At 39.0% G+C, this 26,914-nt stretch overlaps 1 protein-coding gene across 1 annotated transcript; it reads left to right on the plus strand.

The window, feature by feature from the left end:
* The first annotated feature begins 3,971 nt into the window (after window positions 1–3,971).
* apoba (apolipoprotein Ba) lies at window positions 3,972–26,692 on the plus strand. The gene is made up of 29 exons (XM_067614542.1): window positions 3,972–4,198; window positions 5,371–5,412; window positions 6,109–6,221; window positions 6,338–6,483; window positions 7,006–7,153; window positions 7,244–7,396; window positions 8,320–8,444; window positions 8,534–8,610; window positions 8,714–9,170; window positions 9,404–9,545; window positions 9,670–9,816; window positions 10,141–10,352; window positions 11,000–11,207; window positions 11,301–11,477; window positions 11,682–11,885; window positions 12,712–12,879; window positions 13,023–13,228; window positions 13,357–13,539; window positions 13,733–13,863; window positions 14,321–14,531; window positions 14,721–14,893; window positions 14,994–15,169; window positions 15,740–15,861; window positions 16,024–16,397; window positions 16,631–24,211; window positions 24,338–24,449; window positions 24,795–24,827; window positions 24,965–25,151; window positions 25,298–26,692. Exons 1-29 carry the CDS (start codon window positions 4,147–4,149, stop codon window positions 26,477–26,479), a joined length of 13,242 nt encoding a protein of 4,413 aa, XP_067470643.1. The 5' UTR covers window positions 3,972–4,146; the 3' UTR covers window positions 26,480–26,692.
* Window positions 26,693–26,914: the final 222 nt, after the last annotated feature.

A 26,914-nucleotide genomic window follows, 5' to 3' on the forward strand; every position in this document is an offset into this window, starting at 1 on the left:
TACGTATAGGAACAGACTTCCGGTCACCCTCCATAATAAGAGCCTATTATTGCCGAAGCTTAAAGGACAGGTTCACAATTTTTCAAGTCTGTCTTAAAACAACAGACAGGTGTCAATATGAACAGTGAAAGAAGTTTTCCTCGCTGTAATCATTCCTCCTGTTCATAGTGGCTATTAAAAGATCCCCTTCAAATGTGTTTTCAGTGTAAGCGATTGGGACCAAAATCCAGTGTGTCCACACAGTCATTTTGTGTAAAAATGCATTTAAAAGTTTATCTGAAGCTTATATGAGGCTTCAGCAGTCTGAGTTAGTCATATGAAGTGGATGTCTGCCACATTTTTAGCATCAAATTCCCTCTCTGTGTTTCCTCGGACAGTGTTTCTCTGTTGAGCTGCGGCGGAAGTATAGTAACAAAAAGAGGGACTTTGGCACTAAAAAGACTGTAACGTTGAAAGATAACTACTTGATTTGACTCATTTGGACGCTGAAGCTTCATATTAGCTTCAGATAAACTTTTAAATACATTTTTGCACAGAAGGAGGACTGTAAATTTTGGCCCCCATCACTTACATTGTAAGTGCATTATGGCCTGTTCATACTGACCTTTCTAATGGTCAGTATGAACAGGGGGAATGATTACAGCAAGAAAAACCTGTCTCGATGTTCATTTTGGCACATGACTGCAACCTTAATGTTTAGCTCCTTGAAAAACCCACAGAATGCAGTGTTAAAACAGTGGGCAACTCTGCCAAAGAATGATATGCTTATTATTAAGTATGCATTGGTTAAATACATATTCTTCATCAGCGGTGAGCAGCTTTTTTTTGTAGGAAATGCTTTTATTAACTGATACCATGCAAGCAAACATTTATAAAGCCTATACTGCACATGAAGCTGAGACAAAACAAAAAATAAAAATCATCTGCAATTTGCCTTGTCTCCCTGTACTGACAACCCCCATCTCCATGACCCGCTGACTAAAACTGGAAAATCAGGAAGACATAACAGCTTACATAGAACAAGAACTAATGAATTAAAAAATAATAAATAATAACTTACAATGAACATACATATAAATACTGCCATTACAAAAATACATATTAACAAAAAAATAAATAGATGAAATAAATGAACACGAAAACAAAGACAGATGAAAACATCTGATTAAACATGATTTACGATTGTTTCAGAGTTTCCAGGTTTTAGTTTAGCCTCTTAAGGATTGAGCTGAAGGAGGAGAACCACACAGAGACTTGTTTGTTTCATCAGCTTCTTCTTTATTTAAACAACATTGTTTAATTTTTTGACTTACGCCTTCATGAGGGACCAAATAGGAATGCTGGGTTGAAAACCACTTTTTATACATTACCAAACATCACAAGGCATCCTGTAGGATAATCAGATCATTTAATCAAGGCATCATCTGTCACCTGCATTGCCACCTGTGTTTGCTTTACACATTATGGCACCATCTTGTGGTTAAATTAAACACATCAGTCCAGCCAAAAGAAAAAAAAACAAAAATCTAAATCCAAAATATTTCCAACAAATTGTATCAAAACTACCTTGCTACAGGAGACAATAAAATGTTTCCACTGACCTATAAAAATATATATTATTCTTTTTTACTTGTCACTTCATTGTAAACTCAGGACTTTTGTCCATGTCGGGATCTTGTAGGAATGATGACACTTTTTTTCCAAGTGATCTGATTCGTCAGTGGTCTGAGTGTCCATGGTTGTGATCCTCTGAAGTTGACCTGTTCCGGGCATGGATGTATTATAAGAGCTCCTATTATACATCCATGGCTCCGGAGCAGGTAAGCTGTTCAGCATAAGTTACCATGGTGATGAACCCCGGTAAGAAGTGAACCAGCATCGTAGGACTGAAAACCCAGTTAAACCTGAAGTTACTTCGCTAACCCCACGTCCTGCTTCGTAGTACAGGCCTCAGTTTAACCCCCTAATTTTACTGCGATGTGGTCCAGCCATATAAGGTCATCAAAACATTTGCCTGATTCAACAAAACTGTAAATTATTTTTTTTAGTGTGCAAGGATTTAATTAATGAAAGCAAACTTAGCAGTCAAACAATATTTGTAATATTCCAGTTTCACCTGAAAAGCAGATGTTGTTAATTAACTGTGCGTTAATTAAAGTGAAAAAGCAAGCATAAAATATCAGCTGCTATCTTTATCCAAGCAGCACGTGAGCATGACATGACATGGATCTATATAATCAGTTTCCACTCCTGTGTTTTGGTGGTGTGGCTATCCTTTTGTTTACCTTTTTTATCACAGCTAGTTCCTTTAATGTACAACTAAAGTACACAGAAGATCCCCAGTGTGCATTTTTGCAAAGCACATGAGAGTACCTTACTTATGATTAGGAAGTTTAAAAATGGATGTAAGAAGTACAAATGAAACGTTTTCAGATATTCTTTCTTTCCTGTGCTGCATGTGGTCTTAATATGAGATAATAATCTATAGTGCAGACCTGACCTGTTGCTTTTGTATGGTACTGATATAGATGCTGTGTGGCAGGGTCTGATAGGCAGGTGACCTTTCACATCTGTTGCTCAAGGATTCCAGGAAGCTATTTGGACAGGTCCATCAAGGTCATCAAGGTCCAGCAATAAAAAACAAAAACATGGCTAACAACATGGTTGTTAGCCATTTAGTTGTCATTTGTGATGGGCTAGCATAGGTGGGATGAAACTCATAACTGATTAGTGCTAGCAAAAAAACTTTTGTCAACTGCATGTTCAAATAAACAAAACACTGTGAACTGGTTGGTGTAAATGCATCAAACTCAGATAAGCAGGTGTTATTCCTGGTACGTTCAGTGTGAACATTTGGCCTGGCTGTTTATAATGTGGGGATAATATAATATCTTATGGCGTGTTGTTTAGGAAATTATTATTGGGAATATTGAATGAATGTTCAATAATATACAATGAAAGTCTGAGTATTGAATGAAATCAAATATTCTGAATGGACAAAGCTTGTGTGTGCACATGTATGTTAATGTCAGCTGTGAATTCACTTTTATTGATGAGTGATGGAAGATTAAATAAGAAAATTGTTATCCATGATTTATTTGCTGTAACATGCCGATGCAAAACTTTTGACAAAAGCAGAGAATGCCTAAATGTTCTGTTCTGCAAGTAATGCCATTCCCACTTTATTACTCTTTGACTATACATGCACCAGCCAAAGTACCAACTTTAAAAAAATTTTTTTTTTACCATTGTTTGATTGTTGCAACCACATTTCTAACTTACTTGTTCAGACACACTGGAGCTGTTATGAGACTAATACTACATATGTGAACTGCCATCAGGATTTCCTTATCAGGTTTGAGTAAATATGTTTCCTTCCATAGATTTGCATTAAAAATTCTCGTTTTTCCGTTCCATATTGCTAGTTTTGAACAAGCTTTATATATAATATAACATAATATAATATATATAAATCAGTCTGATAAAAGATAGCATCTATTAAAGGGTACTATACTACACTGTACTCGGCTTACCTGCCCTCTTATCTTTACAATGCATTTATACTTTAAACTGCAGACACTTTCCCCCTGGTTGCACATCCTGACCTATTTAATCTGGAATTAAATCATCAGAAAGTGAAGGTCTCCTTGAGTAAAACATTACAAATGGAAGACTCCATCTTCAGCAGCAGCATCTACCAAAGTCTAACTGTTGATTTTGTCTCTGTAGAAACAATAATCAAGCTCATATACTGTCTTGATCCATCAGTGGTCTCTATGATCACTGTGATTCTCATAATCTAGTATTATTAACCAAAACATAAATTATCTTGTTACAGCACCACAATCTGAATGATAACCAAGAATTTTAATTCTAAAGTATACAAGACATGAAGAGGACCAAAAGAGTTCCAATATCTGTGGTCTGGAGACACCTAGACCTATTTATCCAACAATAACCTTCTGTACTAGTCAGAGTTTGAACTTTGAACCAACCTCCCAGGCTTTGCTATGTTGGTACCTCTGGTACTTAGCAGGGCTGGGAAGAGGGACTTTATAAAAGATCCAGATAGAGGTGTTAGTGTATTAGTCAAGACTGAGAGGACTGAAGAACACAGAGGAAACCATTTCTTTCTTTAGCCCCACGATGGGTTACAAGCTGTGTCTGTTACTGCTGCTGAGCAGCTCCGCGTTGGCTCGTAAGTAGGAATCCATTAATATTTAAAATTAGAATATATATATATATATACCAAAGTCTAAATGACATAATATTTTGTAATCATTTGTTGTTTAGAACAAATTATTTAGTGAGGCAGCTGCTGTATACAGGCCTTTTTTTCAGAACACATGTTGACTTGTCATGCAGGAAAAACACGTGTATTTAATAACACTGATGATGCTGCGTTCTTTTTAAGTGTACTAGTTCCACGGTCCTGTTATTTCACACTCACTGTCATGGGTTACTGGATGTATGTATATGGAAAAGAACCATAATTATTGTCATAAGTTGCACCTGTGCTTTTCCTAAAGGCCTGTTATTGTTATTTGTGTACCATCAGCAGTCATCAAGGTTATTACAAAAAAATTGACAACATTTTTGATTCAACATGTCTTACATATCTATATGAACTATTATTCTTATACACACAAAGTGCATTGTTAGAACTGAATACAGTAGATAGATGTTGCGGTAGATATACAATATATATCTCAGCAGCAGGAATTCATTGTAAGTCACATTATGGATGAAATGAATGCTTAGCACTAATGTGAAATAAGATGTTTGGCTCATTGCCCCTTTTCACAGAGGACATTTTGACATGTCACAGTAGGAAAAACACAGGGTTTGAAAAATAAAATGAATGATGGTTGAATGCCATTTAGCTGCTTAAGTTTCAGGGTGCTGGTATTGTGCATGTGCATCACCACTGGGACACTTCAGAGGGGCAGAGTCATTGTTGATGCGATTAGTGACATCTGTGCTTTTCCTACAATGACAAGTCAAAATGTCTGCTGTGAAAAAGCATTAGGGCATGTAAATGGAACAGAATCATAATTAATATTATTAGTAATACCTGTGCTTTTTCTACTACATGCCTATTATTAGTTCCTACTTGTGGATGAACACATGGAAGGCATTAGGATTATTTCTGTCTACATTTTGGATTGCACATGTTTTCATGTTCACTATTATCCTTACATACATTCAATTCTTGATTAAAACAGCATAAATGTTCAACATGTATATTTCTAATGATATTTTGTGGCTTTATTGCCTGAATATTTTCGAATTAAAAACAATAATGTCCAATAACCTTATGTTTATTAATTACTCATATGATTCCTCACTTTTTTTTTTTTTGCTTTCCAGAGCAAGACAATGACAATAATGAGCAAACTTCAACATGTCTGTGTAAGTTGCTATCCATGCACCAGTTACATTCACATGAAAATATCGACATCTTAAAACTTCATCAAAAGATGTCAGAAGAAGACTTTTCTGAAGATTGTAATTGAGTAGTTTTCATTTGTAAAGGAAAAAATAAGAATGATGCAAAAAGCTTCTATTACATGTTTTCAAGAGTTGATAAAACTTCAAATTGATGCAACAGCAACAACGGTGGACTTTGGCTGATACAGTGTATGAACCTGGAAAGAGCCGAGTGTGTATGTGCATAGGGTAGATAGAGGGGGCTAGGTGGCATGTTGTTGCAAACACTTATTGAACTGGTAACAGATCGATGGTCGCTCTGCTAAACTAATAAACACATGACCTGTTTTTTGGAGATAGCGGCAGAGGCTGATGGACTTCGTGCTGTTTATCATTCAGTACAATAGCTGTTGTTCACTTAGGAATATCATTTAGCCACCACTGGGTACAAAGGTCCGCTGCAGAGTGACGATGTGGAACTTTGATTGTGAACTAATGATGCAGGAACACACAGAACGTATACCTATACACAGGCATACATTGTTGTAAACCTATAGGTTTGATATAGGAACACACAAAGGCTTAAAAATGATTTGATCAGCAGTTAGAGCTCTGCACAGAAGGGACAAAGATCTCAGAGAGTCAATATAACTGTGTGATACTATTGTTTCATTGCAGTGACATCCAGATTCAAGGCCAATAAAAAATATGTCTACCAGTACACCACAGAGAGCAGAAATGGTGTAGTGGGTGCTGCCAACTTGAGGAACGGCCCTAAAGTCTCTTGTCAGGTACACGACTGTTTATGTGTCCCACTTTGTCAGTTCATTTGATAACAAAATGTTCTTATCTGGGCTCCCTCATTGTCTCTCACACTGACCCTGACTCTACTCTCACATATCTATAGGTTGAGATCGAAGTCCCACAGACGTGCAGATTCATCATGCACACCAGGGAGTGTGCTCTCAGTGAAGTGTCTGTCATGGATCCTCAGGGCCAGCCGGTGTACAGGCAGGCCCCTGGTTCTGAGGCCTTCCAGGCTGCCATGGAAAAGTTAGTGAAAAACATTCGTCATACGATCTGATACAATGACATGGTGTCTCTTTTGTAAGGAAAAAAACAGATTTTTAGGGTTTAAGTAAAGAAAAGGAAACTTTAAACTCTTTACAGTCGACTTTAGCTGCCACAAATGCACACATGGTAGACTGCTGTGTAGAAAAAGAAATCATGCAAAGGAAACTGTTGAGTTCCCACACACTGTCATCTCTAAGGTTATTTAAAATACAATATTTTGGTCATAGACCTTATTCTGCTTGACTGTGAATTTATAAAGTTGAATTCTATACTTTATTTTGTAAAATTAGCTGTGAAAAGTGAGCGACAGTAAGTTACCCAAATCTGATTTTTCCATTTATATATGACACAAATCTGTTTTATTAATGAGAATGTGAACAGTAAACAATAAATAGAATGGATCTTAAATGTTTCTAGTATGAATGTGGTCTGAGCCTAGTTAAACAGCTGATCTTGTTTAATGTGAAATATTCCTGAATGGTCTGACTGTTCTTAATCCAGGAACTCGCTGAGGTTTAGTGTGGAGCAGGCCACCAGCGTCCAGCTGTACCCAGAGGTGGACGAACCGGTCAACGTCCTCAACATTAAGAGAGGAATCGTCTCAGCCCTCATGGTGCCAGTCATGGAGGACGAACAGAGCAGCCGCATGGTCAATATCTCCCCTGGTGATGCTCTTTTGATTTAAATACATTTATCATATAGAAGGCCACATCCCTCATTTGCTGTTTTCTCTTTCCAGAGCACAGTGCACGGCCAGTGTTTAACAGACTACATGGTGAATGCCAGGAGGGACATTGCCATAGATGTGACCCTGTCTAGAGATCTGTCGCAGTGTGACATGTTCTATGGCAGAAAACAGGTCAACAGCCCCCTAGCACTGCTGCAAAATCTGGTGAGACATCAGCACCTGCCTCTTAGTGACTTTAATATTACTGTGCAATTAACGTAAAATATGACACCCAGTCAAAAGAGAGAATGCTTTCAGGAGAATTCAACTCAGACAATAAGACACTTTATTGGCTTCTGGAGGGAACACCTCTCTTTCCTCTCTCCTATATACACAGAGGTCAAAGGTCAGGATTAGGACAAAAAAATGACCTCTTTCAGTAGGTGCACATGTGGAGTAGACTCATAGATGATCAGAGAATTTAGGAGAGGGGAAGGTGGGAATATACCTCTTGAAATTGCTGGAGAACAGTTGAAAATGTGAAAGACTTTTTCGGCACTATAATCTCCACTAACCTTAAATGGGAAAGCAGTGTTTAAATCTTAAAGTTGACTCAGCAGAGATGATATTTTTTGTAAAATTTGGAGTTTCAAAGAGTCCTATTGTCCTGTTTTATACATTAGTCACGGAATGTGTTTAGTTTGGCAGCCTTATGAATGCACTGAGGCCACTCGCTCCAATTTCTCTCTTTGATTTATAAAGTTTGACTTCACTAAAAGGCTCTGAACATTGTTAGGGATTATTGTCAGTCAGCATGTTCTCTTTGAAGAGATGCCCTCTGGGTGGAAGTATAGACAGCTGGTGGTCCAAAAGAAGTGTATTCCCTGTGGCTGTTCAACTCTTGAATTTTAAACCTTTAGCATTTTATGGTACATTTTGTTTTTAGTCCTTGGTATTCTTTACCAGGTATTTATGGTATTTTACATATTTTAGTATGGTCACCAAGGCAAGTTCCTACCAACGTTTCTTCTAATGGCAACTGAACTATAACAAAGATATTTAAGTGCTCTCAAGTCTTTAATTTTTCCTGTTACTTGAAAGTAGGCTATACATTAACATAAATAAACATGTTGATGTTTTTATTTCAGCATCGCCCCATGTCTAAGCTGATCACAAGCACCCAAGACTGCAACTACCAGTTTGACAATAAAGGAAAGCACATCACAACAGCCATGTGCACAGAAAAACACATCTACTTGCCCTTCTCCCATGAGTAAGACATCATCTGAGAACATCTTCAAAATGTGTGTATATAAAGTACACTGTTATGCCTTTTGCATCACCTTCTAATCTGCCTTGCAGGGATAATGGGATTTCATCTGTTGTAACCCAGGATCTCAGCTATCAAAGCTCCAAAAGGATAAACAACAGAGTATTTGGTAAATTATAATTTCATGTCTGCTGATCCTGACATGTATAATTTTAGTTCACAATTCTTATTGGGAAATGCAAAAATGACATGCTAAAGTTGTATCGCTACAGATGTGAATCTCAGACAAAGCAAGCCACTCCACTTTGAAGATCCTGATGATAAAGCTCCGGTCCAGACAAAGGACGCTGCTCTGAGCACCCTGCAGGACCTCATGGCTTTGGCAGGTACAGACCAGGGTCAGAAGAGGACCAACCTTTTCCATAAGCTGGTGTCCAGCCTACGTGCCCTGAGGAACGAGACCCTGAGCCAGACGGTCACTGAGATGCTGGATAGGTCTGTCTGGCTCACCTGGCAGGCCCTGTTGCAGTGTGGAACCCCGGAGTGCACCAGTGCCATCCTTCAGTCTATTAGGACCATTGATGGGGTGTCACTAGAGGTGGATGCTCTTGTCTATGGGCTGAGTCTCCAGGCTAACCCTGACGCTGCACGCGTCCGAGACATGCTCAGCATGGCTCAGTATAAACAGAGCAAAGCAATCATGTATGCACTGGCCAACACAGTCAAGAAGTAAGTAAAATAAATTTTTTCCTGTTTAAAAAACAGAGATGAATGGTTGTCAGACATCTTTTTTAATGTTACAAAGCTGAAATGTAGAAGATCTGCTGAGTTTAATGCCTGATTTTGGCTAACTGTGTAACTGTAACTGCCACAGGTGACCATTAGAGGGAGACATTCTCAAATGTATCTTTTTAACACAATTTTTATCCAAACCAAATAATATGATTATATCTTGTCTACAGGTTCCATAGAGGAGAGATTACTCCAGAGGTCACAGATGTGTCAAAGTTCATGGAGACACTCTTAAATGACTGCTCAGGAGAAACTGACCTTGACTCTGACTTTCCAACTGAGCCTGAAGAAATGTCCTTCCTTGTCTTGAGGGTACTGATAATCATTCAAGCATCTCACAACCTGTTGTTTTGGATTCTGTGAGGAGTCAGCTCTTGTCAGGGAGTCTGTCTCAGTGTTTCAGTGCCCCATATTAATACTTTTTTCCAATCTCCAGGTTGTTGGTGTCATGGGTGAAGCCATGCAAGCAGTCAGCCCCGGCCTGATTTCCACTATTTTAAAGTGTGCTAAGAGAACTGACATTCCATTATCAAACCAAAAGTCTGCCATACAGGCCTTTAGGTTGATGGACATCAATGATGAGGTACAGTCACACACACACACACACACACACACACACACACACACACACACACACACACACACACACACACACATTTCTTACACATTCATGATAGGATGATGATGACCACAGGCATACATTGTTGTATTTAAAATTGACTGCCTGACATTTAAACAAAGTCACACACAAGCAACAGCAAAAATACCACTGGATATAGCATAAATTATTGAAACTTGAATATTGTGAAAATGTACAATATGCACATTTTCATAAATATACTCTTGGGCTGTTCCTAAGCACTTGTCACAAAAAGCCAACTTAACTTTATCATTTGGTTAATCACAGGTCAGAAACGTCCTCATGGAGGTGTACCAGGATGCTCAGAGCCCTGTTGAGAAACGTGTAGCAGCCTATCTGATTCTGATGAAGAATCCAGACCAAGCCTTGGTGAGGGACATTGTGAACACTTTGGAGAACGTAAAAGATGAGCAGGTCAAGAGCTTTGTGGTCTCCCACCTGAAAAACATCCAAAACTCCAAAGTGCCACAAATACAACAGTGAGTAATCGCACAGCAATAATTAGTAAGCTATTAGAATAAATGAGCAAGTTACAGTCTGTTAACGGAGGTTAATTTTATTTACAGCTTTTTAGAACATTCAATGTCTGTTTTCATTCTATAAAATAATACAAAACATGTATTAGTGAACATGGTGGAGCATTTAGCAGCTAGAGAGACATATATTTCTCTCAGGAGTTGATGGAGACCAAAGCAGTGCTAAAAGTATGTAAGGAAGTATTGCACTTCATTTCTTTAGGTGGTGGTAAGTGAATGCTAATGTTTCTATGTTTCTGCTGGATGTGTACATGGGAAATTGTTGGCTAACATGTTAGCCAGCGATTTTATAAGGTGATAAGATGTTAGCATTGTGGGTTTCTCAGCTTGTTAGGAGTTCTTCTGCCCCCAAGTGACCAAAAATCAATCAATACATTCCCTTTAATATCAGGGAAATAAATTGAAGCCAAAGTAGAAGCATGTACATTGGGTAAAGACAATAGTGTTTCAAACATTACAGGGCATGGAAAATGAAAGGGACACAATCTTTTTGCCTACAACCTCTTTTGAATTTAAAAGAGAAAATATAAATATTGTTGTTTTGGCACTGTGTAATCTCACTAAAACCTTCTTTATTCTCCTTACCAAAGACTCAGGGAGTACATTGAGTTAGCCTTGAAAGACCAGCTGACACTCACAAACACAGTCTCTGATGGTGTGTCACGCAACTACAAGATAGACTCTCCCTTGGGTTCAGTGCAGAGCAACTTCATCTTCGATGCCACTAACACCTTACCTAAGGAGGTGATGTTGGAGACCACTTTAAAAGTTTTTGACTACAACCATAACATCTTTGAGGTATGTTTTCAATAGCATATTTCTTACATGTGGTGAAGACACACAAATTAGCCTTGTAAAGAGTTTTAAGCATCTAAAATTTTGCCCTTCAAGGTTGGTGTTGAGGGAACAGGATTTCAACCAACAATTGACGCTCTTTTTGGAGAGAGGGGTTTCTTCCCTGAACCTATCTCCAAAGTCATGTACTGGGCGGGTGACAATGCTCAGATGCTCGAGGATGTTTTGGAGAGAATCACACCCAACAAAAACAGAATGAAAAGACAGAGACAGGTGACATGATTTTTTGGATATCTCAATACATATTGTGCTTGTTTATTTTGCCACACGAATAAAACCTTTTCCAACTTGTAAAACTGCATTTACTCAACATGAGAGCGGCTATGAAATTACTTGGGTACATTGTTGTTGCCTACAGCAGATTCATTGCTCATGCATGGCCAGGAACTAATACATATATTGGTAATATCTCTCCAGGGCCTCCAGGATTTTTTGAGAGATATCACAGACAGTGTCCAGAGGCTGATGGATGACATTCAGTCCTCTCCTGCCCCTGAAGCCACTGCCTATTTTCGGCTTCTGGGAAATGAGATAGGATACATGAAGACCACTGACATGAGAGAGATGGCTGGCACTCTATTCATGTACTTCCACTATTTCATGAGGATTCTGCCTGAACAGGTCAGATCTATTGTTTCCTGACATGAACACTTCAAGAGAAAGAAAAACTCAAAAACCTGTGTCCTTTTAATTTAGTTTGAAATTAAAAACTACAAATCTAATCCTAACTATCCGTAAGTGATAATCCTCCTGTAACACATTTGATTTAAACTTCGGTTAATTTTAAAAGAATTTAGGTTTCATGGGTAACAGCTGCATGGTTACATTAACATTAGTTAGTCCGAAATTGACTCAGCCACAACCCAGTGGTGTGGACTAAAGATTATGGCTCAGAATACCGAAAAAGAAACAAAACCACTAGTCAACAACCATGCTAGTGGCTCTGTGAGGCTGCACTTAGCTGAATGCTAATGTCAGCATGCTGACATGATAACAATGGGAATGCAAACATGATGATATAGATAATGTTTACATTTGTGTTTAATTAGCATTAAACACAAAGAGCAGCTCAGACTGACACAAATGTCATTCATATTGGACAGACTGAAATTTTGACCTCATGGTGGCATGTGAGTAAACATCAGGGGATCATAAAATCATCTGGGGACCATAAATTTCTGCACAAAATTTCATGGCAATCCAACAGTTGTCGAGATATTTCAGTCAACCAAAGTGGTGGACCAACCAACTAACTGATTGGCACTGCCATCACTGCAGACAACACAGCTTGGCTAAAAATCATGCAGTTAACATTAAGTTATAATGTTCATGAATAGACTGTGACTCACAACCATCTTTTGTATCCTCTTCTTCGCCTGACTTTATAGTTGTTTGCATTTCTTCATTTTTATATATTCATATAACCTGTTTGTTTTATTTCCAACAGGCCCTTTTTTCATTGATATCTAGCACTGACCATGACATCTTTGCCCACTACATCTTCATGGAGAATGCCTTCTCACTACCTACTGCCTCTGGCCTCCCTCTGAAGTTCTCACTGGCTGGAGTGTTTGCCCCTGGTGCAAAAGGAGGCATGACTTTCACTTCCAGCATGGTAAGATAGCTTCTCTTCATCTTATTTTACATGTAGAATAAAGTTATAGCTACTGTAATTTTACGTGTAGGGCCTTATGTTTCCAGCCCATGTGAATTACTGTTTAAGGCTTTATTTTTTCTGTTGTATCCTTTTCTGTGCAGGGTGCCCTGTCCTTTATGCCTTCAATTGGATTAGAATTCATCACCCAAATGGGTGTGCACATTCCCGATTATGTGGACGCTGGGCTTCAGATGCACACTAATATGTACCACGAGAGTTCTCTCAATGCTAAGGTCAACATCAACAGAAACCAGATCAAACTGTCCATTCCTGCTCCTAAGTCAAACACTCAGTTGTTCAGTGTTAGGTTAGTGGCACCTGTCTTATATGACACAAATCTCTTTCCAAAATGACATATGACATGAGTACAATATTGCAAGTGTCATGTTGTACTCTCTCATCACTTCATAAGTCTTCTCTCTTTTTGAAATATAGCAACAAGGTGCTGTCAGTCTCCTCTGGTCAAACAAAAATAGTGCCATCTCTGGTGGAGGACCGGACTGACTCAACTGACTGCCAGCCCCTATTCAGTGGTCTAAAACTCTGCACCATAGTCCGTTATTCCAATGCGACCTCCATGGACCAGACCCCTTATTATCCTCTGACAGGAGAAACTATGTAAGGAGAAGCAACATTAGGACATCTAAGTTGAAACCCACTGATGTAATGGGATGATGTTTGGTTTTAATTCTCTGTTTGGTCAGCTAACATGCAGATGTTTAAATAATCAATGTTTTACTCAGCATAATGTACTCTGTGATTTACCTAACCAAATAATGCAGCTTTAATGAAACCTGTGTTGTTTTTGTAGGTTTGCAGTTGAAATCCAGCCCACAGGGGAAATTTCAGAGTACACTGCCACCATGACCAGTGAAACACTCCGAGAGGGTAAAGAGGGTCGTCATAAAGTAGACTCTCTGAAGCTAACCCTGAAGGCTGAAGGTACTGTTATAAGATATTGTGTGTGTGCTAGTGCGCATGTAAATTCGAACAGGCCGGCCAAATATCCCAAGATCCACCTTGGACCTGAAATTAATTTAGCCTTTTCATTAACTTTCCCAAACCTTAATCTTACCCTAGTTGCCATGCACAGCTATTATAGAATGCAAATGTTAAAAACATGGGCATTAGATCTAAAAACACATCACGCCAAGGTTGGTAGGCATGCACTTGGAACTGTTAAGAGTCCAGAATGAATGGATGTGTTCCACAAGATTATCCATAATTATGCCTGCATACATGATGTAACAGGGTAAAATAGACAAAATATGCATTTATTAGGTGCATATATCACTAACGACATTGATATGGGCACCTGTGCTAATAGATCTAGAGCCATCAGTTGCCACTGTAACATAGATAAACACTGACTAATTAGTTTAATTTCTGATTTTACTAGGTGACGAATCAACAGAGGCTACAGCATCTCTGAAATACAATCGCAATAAGAATATTCTCACCACTGAGGTTGTTATTCCTGACTATGATGTGGAAGCTGGCATCAAGCTGGCTGTAACTGACAGGGATGCTAAAGGAATGAGGATGCGAGGTATCACCATTGATATCACCAACAAGAACATCCCACAGCTGACTCTGGTTGGACGCACAAGGTACATGCTGTAGTTCTATAATTGAGCCTTAATTTTTTCCTAATGATAGATAATGCCAAAGTTTCAGTTATGCTGCTTAGTTTCTTAAGACTGAATGAGTGGATCATAAACATTCCTGGAAATGAGGAGCATGAAAAAACTGAGACGAAATCCAAACAATTTTCAACCTACATGTACTTTTAAATGTAGGCTTGAAATGATGAAGGACGCCATGCTGCAACTCCAGATGGTCATTCCCTCTTTAAAAACTGATGCCTCTGTCACTGCAACCCTGAAGAAGGATGAGGATATGCTCATGGATTTAGAGACAGTCATCAACCTCCCTGAGACTTCCTACCAACAGAAAACCTCTCTCAAATATGGTAACCATTATCCATCTCTTATGGCTTCAACATAGAAGACAAATTCAAAACATCTATTAATTTGTATATTTGTTGGTACATTTGGGCTTTCTCTTAAAAGATGCTGACAAGTTTGAGGTGGAACTAAAATCAGACCTGAATTCAGAGATTCAGAAACTGATACCAAATGTAGAGGATCGTCACAGGCAGCTGCAACAACTCATCGATGATACCCTGGACCAGAAAGTGGCAAATACTGATATGAAACTGCGTCACATAGTCACCAAAGGAATTGAGGTAACTTATTAACATTTGACAGGCTATTTATTACCTATGTCAAGGAACTTGTGTTTTCAGTCCCATTAATATTTCTGTGTGTGTTAGTTAGCATGATATTGCAAGAATATTTGAATTTAAGTTAGCCCATGAGCCAAAGTAGAACTGATTATTTTTTGATGTGGATAGTGTCATCATCAGTCTATGACATAAATGCCATAATTTTTGAAGTTTCTGCAGCTACTGCCAAATTTAGATGAATTATGCACATATCAACACTTAGACAACTTACAAAATTTGTAGCTTTGTCTTGAGGTAGTGCATTGTGTTGCTGCACAACATGATATTTTGAAATGGCTATAACTCAGAGGTCAACTCATTGCAAAATTTGCACAATTCACTTTTTCAGAAATTCATATTTTTTACAGAGATAGATGTTCCACAAAAATCACCATTTTTGTTTATCACTGCATATTTTGATTCTAGATATGGATCCAGGTGCAGATTAAAGACATATACTTCTCTCTGAGTGCTTTCAAGCTCAGTTTTAGTTTAAAGTGAGATTTAATTCATCTTTGTGTCACCCTGTAGGCAGGTAATATTTGGCTGGACAAACTGACAGCAAGTGTCCCCAGTCTTGCAAACCTACGAAATAAGAGAAGCCTTTCAGATCTCACATTGCCATCCCTGCCTGAGAAACTGTTCCTGCAGTCGTAAGTGTTTTAAAACATTAGATTTCACAGAAACTCTAACTCAACATTCAGCTATACTAGTTGTTCTGGCCTCTGGTTCCCTATGCAGTGCAATTTTTAAATATAATTTCAGGCGCAAAGTTCGAAAGTGGAATGATATTGATTATCCATTTTTTACAACAGTGACAGCTTGTTCCGATACCAGTTCAACAAGGACAAGATGGTCATCTCGCTTCCTCTGCCACTGGGAGGCAAAAAGTCAAAAGAACTGAACATCCCCACCACTCTGTCTACTCCTCTCATAGATTTACCAGAGATAGGCCTATATATCCCTGCCAATAACTTTCCACTGCCACCATTCACTATACCACCCTCTTTGGATTTCACGGTACCCCTTCTCGGTCTCGCTGAAGCATCCACCAAGATCAACAGCAACTTCTACAACTGGGAGGGTTCCATCTCAGGGGGCAACAACACTGTTGATGTCCCAAACTACATTGCACAGTACAAGATCATTGCCCAATCACCTTTCAACCTACTGTCATACAAGCTTGAAGGTAAACTTCTTGTAATAACACCAATTCTTAATAGTCAATGAAAAATTGCTTTGGCTTATGGTTTTTCAATCAGGAACACTGGCATTAATGGTAAGATTGTTAAGATTCAATGTGTATCTATTTCCACTAGTTGATCAAAATGTTCTCTACTGTAAAACTGAGCTTATGCTACATCTTTCTCTGTGCTGTAACATATATTGATATTGTTGTCATTTCTTTCTGTCTATTTAAAGGAACTGGGATGATGTCAGGAAGAGCTGATGATAATCTCAAGTATCTTGTGAATAATTCCTTCAGCCATAGCCTCATTGAGACAAGCTTCAATGAGGCTGTGGTCTTAGAAACCTCACAGGTGACGAACAAACTCAATGCTAGGGCCAACTGCAAGATTGAAGCCTCTAGTCCACTAGGCCTCCATGCCTCTCTCTACTACTCTACTCAGTCAACTTCCTCTCTAGATTCAGGTGAAGTTACAGGAGATGGCAACTTGGACGGAACACTTAAAATAGGTTCATTGTATACTAATACCTCCTACACCCTCAACTACAACCTGCGTCCATTTGAAAAACAAGGAAGAGGAGAGTCTACCCTGCGCTTCGACTCTCCATTCATCCAAGCTCACAACATGATCCAAGGAGTCTACACAAACTCAGAGTTGAACATTGTTTCCAAAACAAATGTTCAGAATGACATCCTCAGGCATGTAGCAGAGCTGAAGTATAAAGATGCACAACTGACCCTTAAGTGCAATGCTGTTGCCACAGCCATGAGTAAATCACTCAATAACAAAGTTGAACTTGGTGTGTCCCGCCATATGGCCATCCTCAGAATTGAGTCACAGGCAGATGATGAAACAAATAGGGCATACTCACTTATCTCAGGCTCCTTGGATTCAAATGGACTTGAGGTAAACTCAGAGGGTTCCCTCACCTTTGAAACAGGTCGTGGATTGCACAAAGCGTCTGTTATGGTTGGCAGAAATGGTCTGACTACAAGTGGAACTAACAGCATTCAGTGTAGCCCTGTGACATTTGAGAATATTTTCAATGGTGCCATAGACAACAGTGGAGCATCCCTGTCCTCCAAGACCAAAGCAATGGCTGATGAAAGTAGAGGAGAGCTGAGCATTGAGGGTAAAATCACAGCTGCGGAAGCCTCCTTGTATGGTGTCTTTAAGGGCAATGCATACGATGCAATCACAAGAAACAATATGAATATTGTACTGAACAGAAGGGCTTTGACCTTTACTAGCAATAACATGGGAACACTGAGGGAAATGAAAACAGAAAATAGCCACACACTGACCCTCACTCTATGGACCCTAGCCCTCCACTCCAACACTGACAGCTTCATCTGTGAGGATATTCACTATAAACAAAACACCAAAGTTGATATGAAACCATTTGTCATGTCATTAGATATGACAAATGACCTCAAGTTTTACGACGTCAGTTTGAACAATGAAGGCCACATGAAGCTTGAGCCAATTAAGGTGCACCTGAGCGGAAGTATGAAGGGAGCGTATGGGGAAGGACACAACATTAAACATACCTATGAAATCAACTACAATGATATGGCTGGAACAATGAAATGCAGCACTTCTGGAAATGTAATGGAGGCCCAGCTGAGTCACAACTGTGAACTTGAGTTTGCTGGACTTTCCTCCAAGTCAAACTGTGAGGCACGAATAAATTCTAAGCCTCTACGTTTTGACAGCAGTATACGCACCATGGCATTGCCTTTTAGCCTCACTGTTGATGCCCTTGTCAACAGTGATGGAGAAATTCATCTATATGGGAAGCACACTGGACAACTATACAGTAAGTTGCTGGTTGAAGCTGAGCCCTTAGCTCTTGCATACTCACATGACAGCCGTGTGTCAACCACACATATGCTTCCAAGTGGGGAGTCATCCGCTCAGTTAGATAATAAATTTGATGGTCTCCTGATACCAAGTGACCAATCTCTGACCTGGAAGCTAAAATCTAAGCTTAACAACCATGCCTATAACCAGGACATCAGTACTTACAATGATCCTGAGAAGATTGGATTCGAGTTTTCAGGAGTAATGTTGACAGATATTTTCAGCAAGTTGAGCAGAGACAAGAGATCAGTACCAGACATACAAGAGTTCAGTATGGCTGGTTTCCTCAAGTATGACAAGAACAGTGACTGTCATATCATTGAGATCCCATTCATCGAGAGCTTTCCTGCTGCCTTTCAACATCTCAAGAATACACTTGTTCAAGCCTTAGAATCACTGCAACAGTATATTGACAATCTAGATATTACTCAGTTAATTGCTGACTTTAGAGCCAGGTTAGATCAGCTACCGAGGCAAGTGAGTGACTTCATGCAAGAAACTGACTTGGAGAACAAAGTAAATCAAGTAAAAGCAAAACTTGATTATTTGATAGATGAGTTTGCTATAACACTGGATGACTTGGAGATCGCAATGAACAACTTAAGAAAGAACATGGAAAGTACGGTGATGGACATTGCCAGGAAAATTAGAGACCTCATTCTTACAGTCAAAGACTATGTCCAGGCAGGACACCTTGCTGACAAGATAACAAATGTACTTTCACAAATTGGAAATCAGCTCAGTGCATTCAATGAGAAGTATGAAATCAAGCTGTCACTTCTTAAAGCACTTGATGCCATCGAGGACATCATCAGACAGATTGATTTAAAGAAACTCACTGACAGCAGTGCTGCATGGCTACGAGAACTTGATTCTAAATATGGGATCTTGGAGAAAATCAAAGAAAAACTGTCTGAAATGAAACAGGCCATTGAGAACTTTGACATCAAAATGTTCCTCCAAAATGTAAAGGATTACCTTCTTTCAATTGATGTGGCCATGTTTGTTGAGCAGCTTTCATATAAAATCCCCTCTTCAGAGATTGAAAAAGTGATTGAATCTATGAATGATGTTATCGTCAACTGGATTGATGAATATGAAATCCCCAACAAACTCAATGCAGTGTATTCTTACATTAGGGATCTACTTTTGCATTATGATATTGATGATAAATTCAAAGAATTAATGGATCAAGTAGTAGTTCTCATCAAGGAATTTAAAATTGAAGAGACTGTGCAGTCAATGGTAGATGCTCTGAAAGATATTAAATTTGAATTTGTTTATGATAAAATGATGCAATTTCTGTACAGTGTGACAAGTCAGCTCAGAGCAATTGACTTTAAGGAAAGCATTGAAAAACTTAACAAACACATTTCTTCAATGCTTAAGTCAGTGAAGGAATTTGACTATAGTGTATTTGTTGATGAGACCAACAAGAAAATTGCTGAACTGACTAACTATATCAATGAGCAGATTAAAACATATGAGATTGTGCAAAAATTTGAGGCTGTTAGGGAGTTTTTCAGGGAGATTCAAAGTGCCATCTTCAAATATCTGGACAAACTCAAAAACACAAAGGTGGCTGATGCTCTAAAGAAACTAAAAAATGTTTTTGACACTACATTTTACAATGACATCAAGTTGAAAGTGCAGGATATTCTTGAAGATATGAAACAAAGAATTCTTGACATGGATATCAGAGATGAAATGTACATTTACCTCCAAAGAGCGAGTGAATCCTATACAAATGTGGTTGCCTTTATCTCCGCAAAGTTAAACCAATTAATAGACGAGATCAGCAGAGTGGTGAAGGACAACAAGACTTTCAACCAGATAAAGCAGGCTCTAGATGGAGTTCTGGATGCACTGAAAAAAGCTAAGATTAAAGTTCCCACTTTTACCGTACCTCTTACTGACCTTGTCATTCCTGCATTTACAATCAAGTTAAACAAATTGCAGGAGATCAGCATCCCAGCTCAAATTTCAGTCCCTGAGTTCACCATCCTCAACTCCTATACAATCCCTGCCTTAACAATAGACTTTGATGAAATCAAAGCAAAGATAGTTGCAATCATAGATGACATCAGAGAATTTGACATCCAAATGCCTGATCCTGAGGAAATCTTTGGGGACCTGAAAGTTCTTTATCTATCTGAACTACCAGATCTCACCTTTCCTGAAATAACACTTTCAGAAATCAAATTTCCAGCCATCAACATCCCCAAATTGAATTTGAAGGACTTTGAAATCACAATGCTTCCAATTCCGGAGATCAAATTGCCTGAGGTTCCCAGTGACATTTGTATCCCAGTTTTTGGCAGACTCCATGGAGAATTTAGAGTGAATTCCCCACAGTACACTCTTGTAACTACAGGGAAGATTGAGAATTCAACCTCCACACCAAAAAATCCACAGTTTATGGCCACCATTACTTCCCATGCCAAATCACCTATTGAGCACCTTGAATACACCTTTGAGGCTACTGCTCAGTTGGAGGCTCCCAGAATGAAGAAATTGCTATTCACAGAAACTGTGAAAGCTACACATATGGCCTTCTCAATTGATCATGAAGGATCCTTGATACTCACTGGCTCTTCTGCTGAGGCCTCTGCCAAGACCACTACGAAAGCCACAACTCAAATGTACACAGCAGATTTGGTCAACAACATGGCACTAACACTGAAGAGTGGAATCTCTGCAATCATAGACACAGCCTACAACCACAACTTGGACATCCCATCAATGGAAACTTCAAGTCAAGCAACAATGAAACAGAATATAGCAGCTACAATCGATTCTGGCAGAATTACTTTTACAGGTGATACTACTGGTAATGGAAAGTGGTCCATTCAAGACTACTCCGATGAAGGCACACACAAAAGCAATGTAGAATTCAATATTAATTTTGGCACTGCCAAGTTAACTTTTGCAGGGGAAACAGACTGTACAGCCTTGAAATTGAAGCAAACACTGACTGCTGAATCAGTAATCCTAAGCCATATCACTGTTGAAGCAAGATGTGAAACTGAAGTTCCATCTGTCGAGAAGAGTGTCACAGTTTTAAATGGAGAGGCCCATATTGGGGACTTGAAAGTTGCACTAACAGCCTCTCATGATGCTGTTCTCACTGGAACTACGACTGGATCCATGTCCAACTCGTTGGAATTCATGGCCCATCCATTTGAGATTGTGCTTGATGTTAAGAATAAAGTAAATTTAAAGATATTCTTCCCACTGAAGCTTACTGGTAAGGTAGATCTCCAACATGACTATGGCGTCATACTCAACTCTGAGAAGCAGCGGGCTTGTTGGTTTGCTTTGGCAAGATTCAATCAATACAAGTACAATCACAACTTCACAGCAGAAAATAATGAAATGGACATCTTCTTCCACTCATTAGCTAACGGAGAGGCTAATCTGGACTTTTTGACTGTTCCTCTCTCTATCCCAGAGATGACTGTACCTTACCTAGAAATCAAAACCCCTGAGGTCAGAGACCTCTCTCTGTGGGATCATACTGGATTCAAAACCTTGCTTACCTCTCCTCAACAGTCATTTGATATGAACCTAAAGCTTCATTACTACAAAAACCCTGATATGCACAGCTTTGAATTATACCTTGAACCAATCTACAGTGCAATCAGTGACAATGCCAACATCATCCAGGCTCAATTTGAACAATATCGAGACAAAGTAGTTGTACTTCTGAAAGATTCGTACAACCAGGCAAAGTCACAGTACATCAAACACAAAATGGACACTTCTAGCCTGCCACCTAAAATCTTCACTGTCCCTGGATACAAAATACCAATACTGAATATTGAGGTGTCTGCTTTCCAGGCTGAGATGCCTGCCTTTAGCTACATTGTTCCCAAGGAGCTCAGTACACCAAGCTTCAAAGTTCCAACACTGGGTTTCTCTGTGCCATCCTACACGCTTGTGCTACCATCTTTGGAGTTACCAGTCATCCATGTTCCAGAAACTTTAAGTGAAATAAAGCTGCCCACTTTCACACTACCAGCCATTCAGAACAATATTTTGATTCCAGCCATGGGTAACATAACTTGTGACTTCTCCTTTAAATCCACTGTGATTAACCTAAGTGCTAATGCTGGCCTTTACAACCAGTCTGATATTATAGCTAGGTTTGGCGCTTCCTCAACATCTGTGTTTGACATTTTTAATGGAAAAATTGATGGCACTACTAGTTTGACAAGGATGAGAGGAATAAAACTGGCCACTACCATATCCCTGGAGCATAAAAATGTGGAAGCAAACCACGAATGTGCTGTTAGTCTCACCAAAAGGAGCATGGAGGCTTCTGTAGGCAATACTGCAAAAATCAGTCTACCATTCCTCAATCTAGAATTGAATCAGGAACTCACTGGAAATACAAAGACCAAACCAAATATTGCCTCCAAGAAGAAAATGAAATACATGTTCAACATTCCTTGGATTGAGTCTGTAGGCAAGGGAAACCTTGATACAAACTGGGAACTGGAAGCACTTTCTTCCTATGTGTCACTGGAGACCTCTACCCAGGGGAAGTCAGACATAACTATAATGGACAGTTGTAACTTTGCTGGAGATCTAAAAAATGAAGCCAATTTCTACCTCAATGCCAATGGCCTGCGTTCAACTGTCATGACTGCCTTAAACTCAAACATTGACAAATTGGAGAAACAAGAACGAAGCTCAAATAATATCTTCCAGTTTGACATGAATAAGAACTTTGCTCTTGAGGTGTCCTTGCAACGTGTGTTTGCAACAGTTGATTACACCAGCAATAACAATGTTGATTTTGCATCTTTCAACACAAATGGAAGGCACACTCTTAAAGGAGAACTAGATGTTGTTCCTTTAGCAACTTTCAAGACTACAATGAACATTGATGCAAGTCAGCCAAGTAGTTTGGGTCATGCTGGACTCCTTCAGAGCATCAACCTTGCCATTGGTTCAGAAAAGCAATCTTTCACCTGGAGTGGTAAGGAACAGCTGGCATCTCTCATCCATGCTTGTGATTTACTCGTGTGCAATGATGAATCTGAGGTACGCATGGACTTGACTGGATCAGTGGAAGGCCACCTAGCTTTCATGAAGTCAATTAAGCTTCCAGTATATCAGAAGACCCTCTGGGATGTGCTTAAGTTTGATCAAGTCACAAATATGGACAACTTACAATTCCTTAACATCTCTTCCAGCGTTGTATATACAAAGACCATGGAGGGCCAGGAGTATGCTATTCCGTCTAAACTATTTGAAAATGGTGTCACTTTTAGCATTCCTGAGATTAACATTGCAGTGCCTTCTTGGGTAAAAGAAATTCCACGCTCCATTAGGAACATAGACATGCGATTTGAAAATGCTGATGTCCCTGATCATCTCACTCTTCCTCCTGTAATCTCAGTTCCAGCCTTTGATGTGCCATTTACCAACTTGTACGTGGAGCCATTTACAATTGATCCTAAGAACCTTCACATCCCTAAGATTATCACCACCACAGCCTTTGACATCATGCTGCCTGGCTTGCCAGTAATGTCAGTGCCCAGCTACGATATTAACACAGAATATTTACAGGGGAAAATGTCATTCCTTTCATTTAAGATGCCACAATATGAAATCACAGTATCATCTTTCACCTTACCGAAATCTTTTGACATTGGAGAGTACACCATTAGCCTAAATGAGATTGCAAGTCACATTTCAAACTTTGAACTTCCAACCATCGTGATTCCAGAGCAAAAAATTGAAATCCCTGAAATTGCCCTCCACCTGCCTTCAAGTGTGTTTGTCCCAGCTTTTGGTGCCCTCAGTACCACTCTGAAGGTTTCCTCCCCAATTTATAATGTGTCAACAACTGCAAGCCTTGAAAAGAAGGACTCCAGCCTTGTGACTTCGCTGAATTCCATTTGTACTTCTACCATGATCTTCTTGGAATATGACCTTTCTGGTAAGACTGGCACACTCTCATGTTGCAGAACTTATTCTTTATTTGATAAGAACATTGTGTGTGAATTACTGGATCTAAGATATTGCTATATATGTATAATATTTTATTTTTCTTATGTCCCCTCAGGCAGTGCAACCCTTGATTTTTTTAATGGAGTTATCAGTCTAAATGGGAAGTGCAACTTGATTCATAATGATGTAAATGTCGACTGGCAACATGTTTTTACACAAAACCTGAGGTAAGCATATAAAGAATATTTTGTGCTTCTTCAATCTATAATTAGATTGGAAGTCTAGATTTGTTTGCTACATCTCATCTCAATTTCCAAATGGGTATGTTCTATATATTTGTTTCCGGCATGTTTAAAGTGAATGTATTCACAAACTATTGGACAATACTTGGAGATAACTCTGAATTTAGGCTTTAAATTATTAGTGTGAGCCCAAGGTTAGGAAGAAATGAACAAGACTCTTTATATGAGGTCTGGTTGGCACTGTTGCAAGTGATGGTCTTTAGAATGCTGCCCCATGTTTGATCAAGTTAAATCTTGATTTAATATAAATATTGCTTTTCTTTTTTTCAGGATGAAACGTCAAACCCCTGTGGCTGATTACATGTAAGATTTTTAATACTCATAGGCTTAATTTCTGCATATTTCAGCAGTTCTCAAAAGACTTCTTGCTCAAAGGGGTTGACCAAAGATTACACTAAATACTAAATACCTCTACTTACGACTGTTTCTTTCTTTTAAAGGGCGTCTCGTCATACTCTTAATGTTGACATCACCAGCCCAACGTTTGTTGATGTGAGCTTCCGCTTTGCTTCCCGCAAAGATGGCATCACTGCATCTATGTCTTCTCCGTCATCTGGTTTCTTTGGATTGCATTTTCAGCGGAGATCTCCATCACAACTGTATGGAAAACTCTTCAGTCGTTACTTGGTAAGACACTCTTTGAGCTCTTTTATTTGCATATTGCTGTCAACAGCAAACAATTTTAAAATCTACAGATGGATTGATGCTATATAACTTGACAACTTGACACTATTTTAACCATTATTCTCCTTTATTTCTTCCCTCAATTTCAGTCTACCCCTGGGAAGGATACTGATATTTTTACTGCCAAAGCCACACTGAAAAACTCTCAGTTGAACCTACAAACCTCCTGGAATTTGGAAGTCCTTCATGATGTGATTGAGGGAACGAAGGACAGGATTCCTGCTATGACAGACTCTGTGCTCAAGTTCATTAACAAGTATCACACTGCCCACTTTGGCTTTGATCTCAACCGTGGCAGCATGAAGCTGAAAAGCACAGTGTCCAATGTCATAGAGAGAGCCTATCATGAGGCTCCTATGTCTTTCAACTCACTGCAGAATTCAGTCAAACATCTCAGTGATCAAGGAAAAGACATGTACATGAAGGCTTCTGACAGCTTGATGTCCATAAGTGTGCAGGACATTATAGATAGGTTAGGTCGTGAGACTAGACAAATCTTGAAACGTAGTGAAGACAAGATTAATGTCTTACTAGATGCAGTCACAAAGTTCTTGAGCAGTGTTAAAGTTACAGTGCCTGGATCCGGAGAGAAGCTCACAGGCATGGAGATGTTCCAACGAGCTCGTCATTCTGTATCAAGAGCCACTGACAGGGCAATCCGAAGGTTTGCCAGTCTTATGGAGAAGATTTCTACATACATCAGGGAAATTGAGTTCATCATCCCTGGAACTGATGTTGTTGTGAATGGAAATGAGATAATGGAAAAACTGAAGTCTTCTTTGAGATCTATATATGATCAGCTAAGAGATTCAGTGCGCAGGTGGATTGATTTGCTTAACAAGGCAGTTAATGACCTCTCCCAGGTGACTGAAGAAAAAGTCAAAAATTTCATCACCTACCTAAAAGATGACAATTTGAAAATTACTTCTCAAGTTGATGCCACCTATGCAGGGGTTGTGCAGTCTTCAAAACAATATTTTGGGGAGGCAAGCAGACGTGTGGCTGAGTATAAAGACCTTACCAAACTGAAAGTTCAAGAGGCTTATAATTCTTTGAGTATGAAGCATGTGAATGATGATATCAAGGAGTTTATCAGTATTTTGCAATCGCATTTCTATGGAGGACTTAATGAATTCATCGATCTAATGAGACGGGCATCTCAGAGCACAGCACCATACATAAAAGTGAGCAATAAAAAGATGGAAATTGAAATTCCTTTACCCTTCTTTTGGAAATCTTTCAGTGAATGGCCAATGCAATCCAGACAGTGAAAATACCTCTTTTGATAAATGCGGTTTTATTATGGATGACCAAATTTTTATGTCTATGTGAAAAAATGACTTTTTGTGAACTCACATAAATTATATGAGTTATTCTTATGTGAGATTTTCTTTAAATTTGACAATTTTTACAATTATAATGTACCAAATTTTGTATGCAAGTTACTGTTTGATGGTGTTAAATTAAACATTACCAAATACAAATTTCTGTGTTTGTCATACTGTTTCAACATTTCCTTCTTAAATCAATAGACCCAATTATTATAAATATACAGGGCCCCCCAAAGTTCCAGGTTCACTGAGTGATAACTGGTTTGTGGAATATTATCAACTGTACCTGTAACATTTTTACGGGGTCCTACTTTATTAACCGATCTTTAGGCCCTGTCTTACACAAGAGTCTCGGATCAAAATCTATCTTTAAGA

This window comes from Thunnus thynnus, chromosome 16 (assembly GCF_963924715.1).
Source record: "Thunnus thynnus chromosome 16, fThuThy2.1, whole genome shotgun sequence".
Lineage (NCBI taxonomy): Eukaryota > Metazoa > Chordata > Actinopteri > Scombriformes > Scombridae > Thunnus > Thunnus thynnus.

Coding starts and splice junctions, on each gene's coding strand:
- apoba (XM_067614542.1), top strand. CDS start 4,147: ATGGGTTACAAGCTGTGTCTGTTACTGCTGCTGAGCAGCTCCGCGTTG. Junction 5,413..6,108: donor GCAAACTTCAACATGTCTGT/GTAAGTTGCTAT, acceptor GTTTCATTGCAG/TGACATCCAGATTCAAGGCC. Junction 15,862..16,023: donor GAGAAACTGTTCCTGCAGTC/GTAAGTGTTTTA, acceptor TTTTTACAACAG/TGACAGCTTGTTCCGATACC.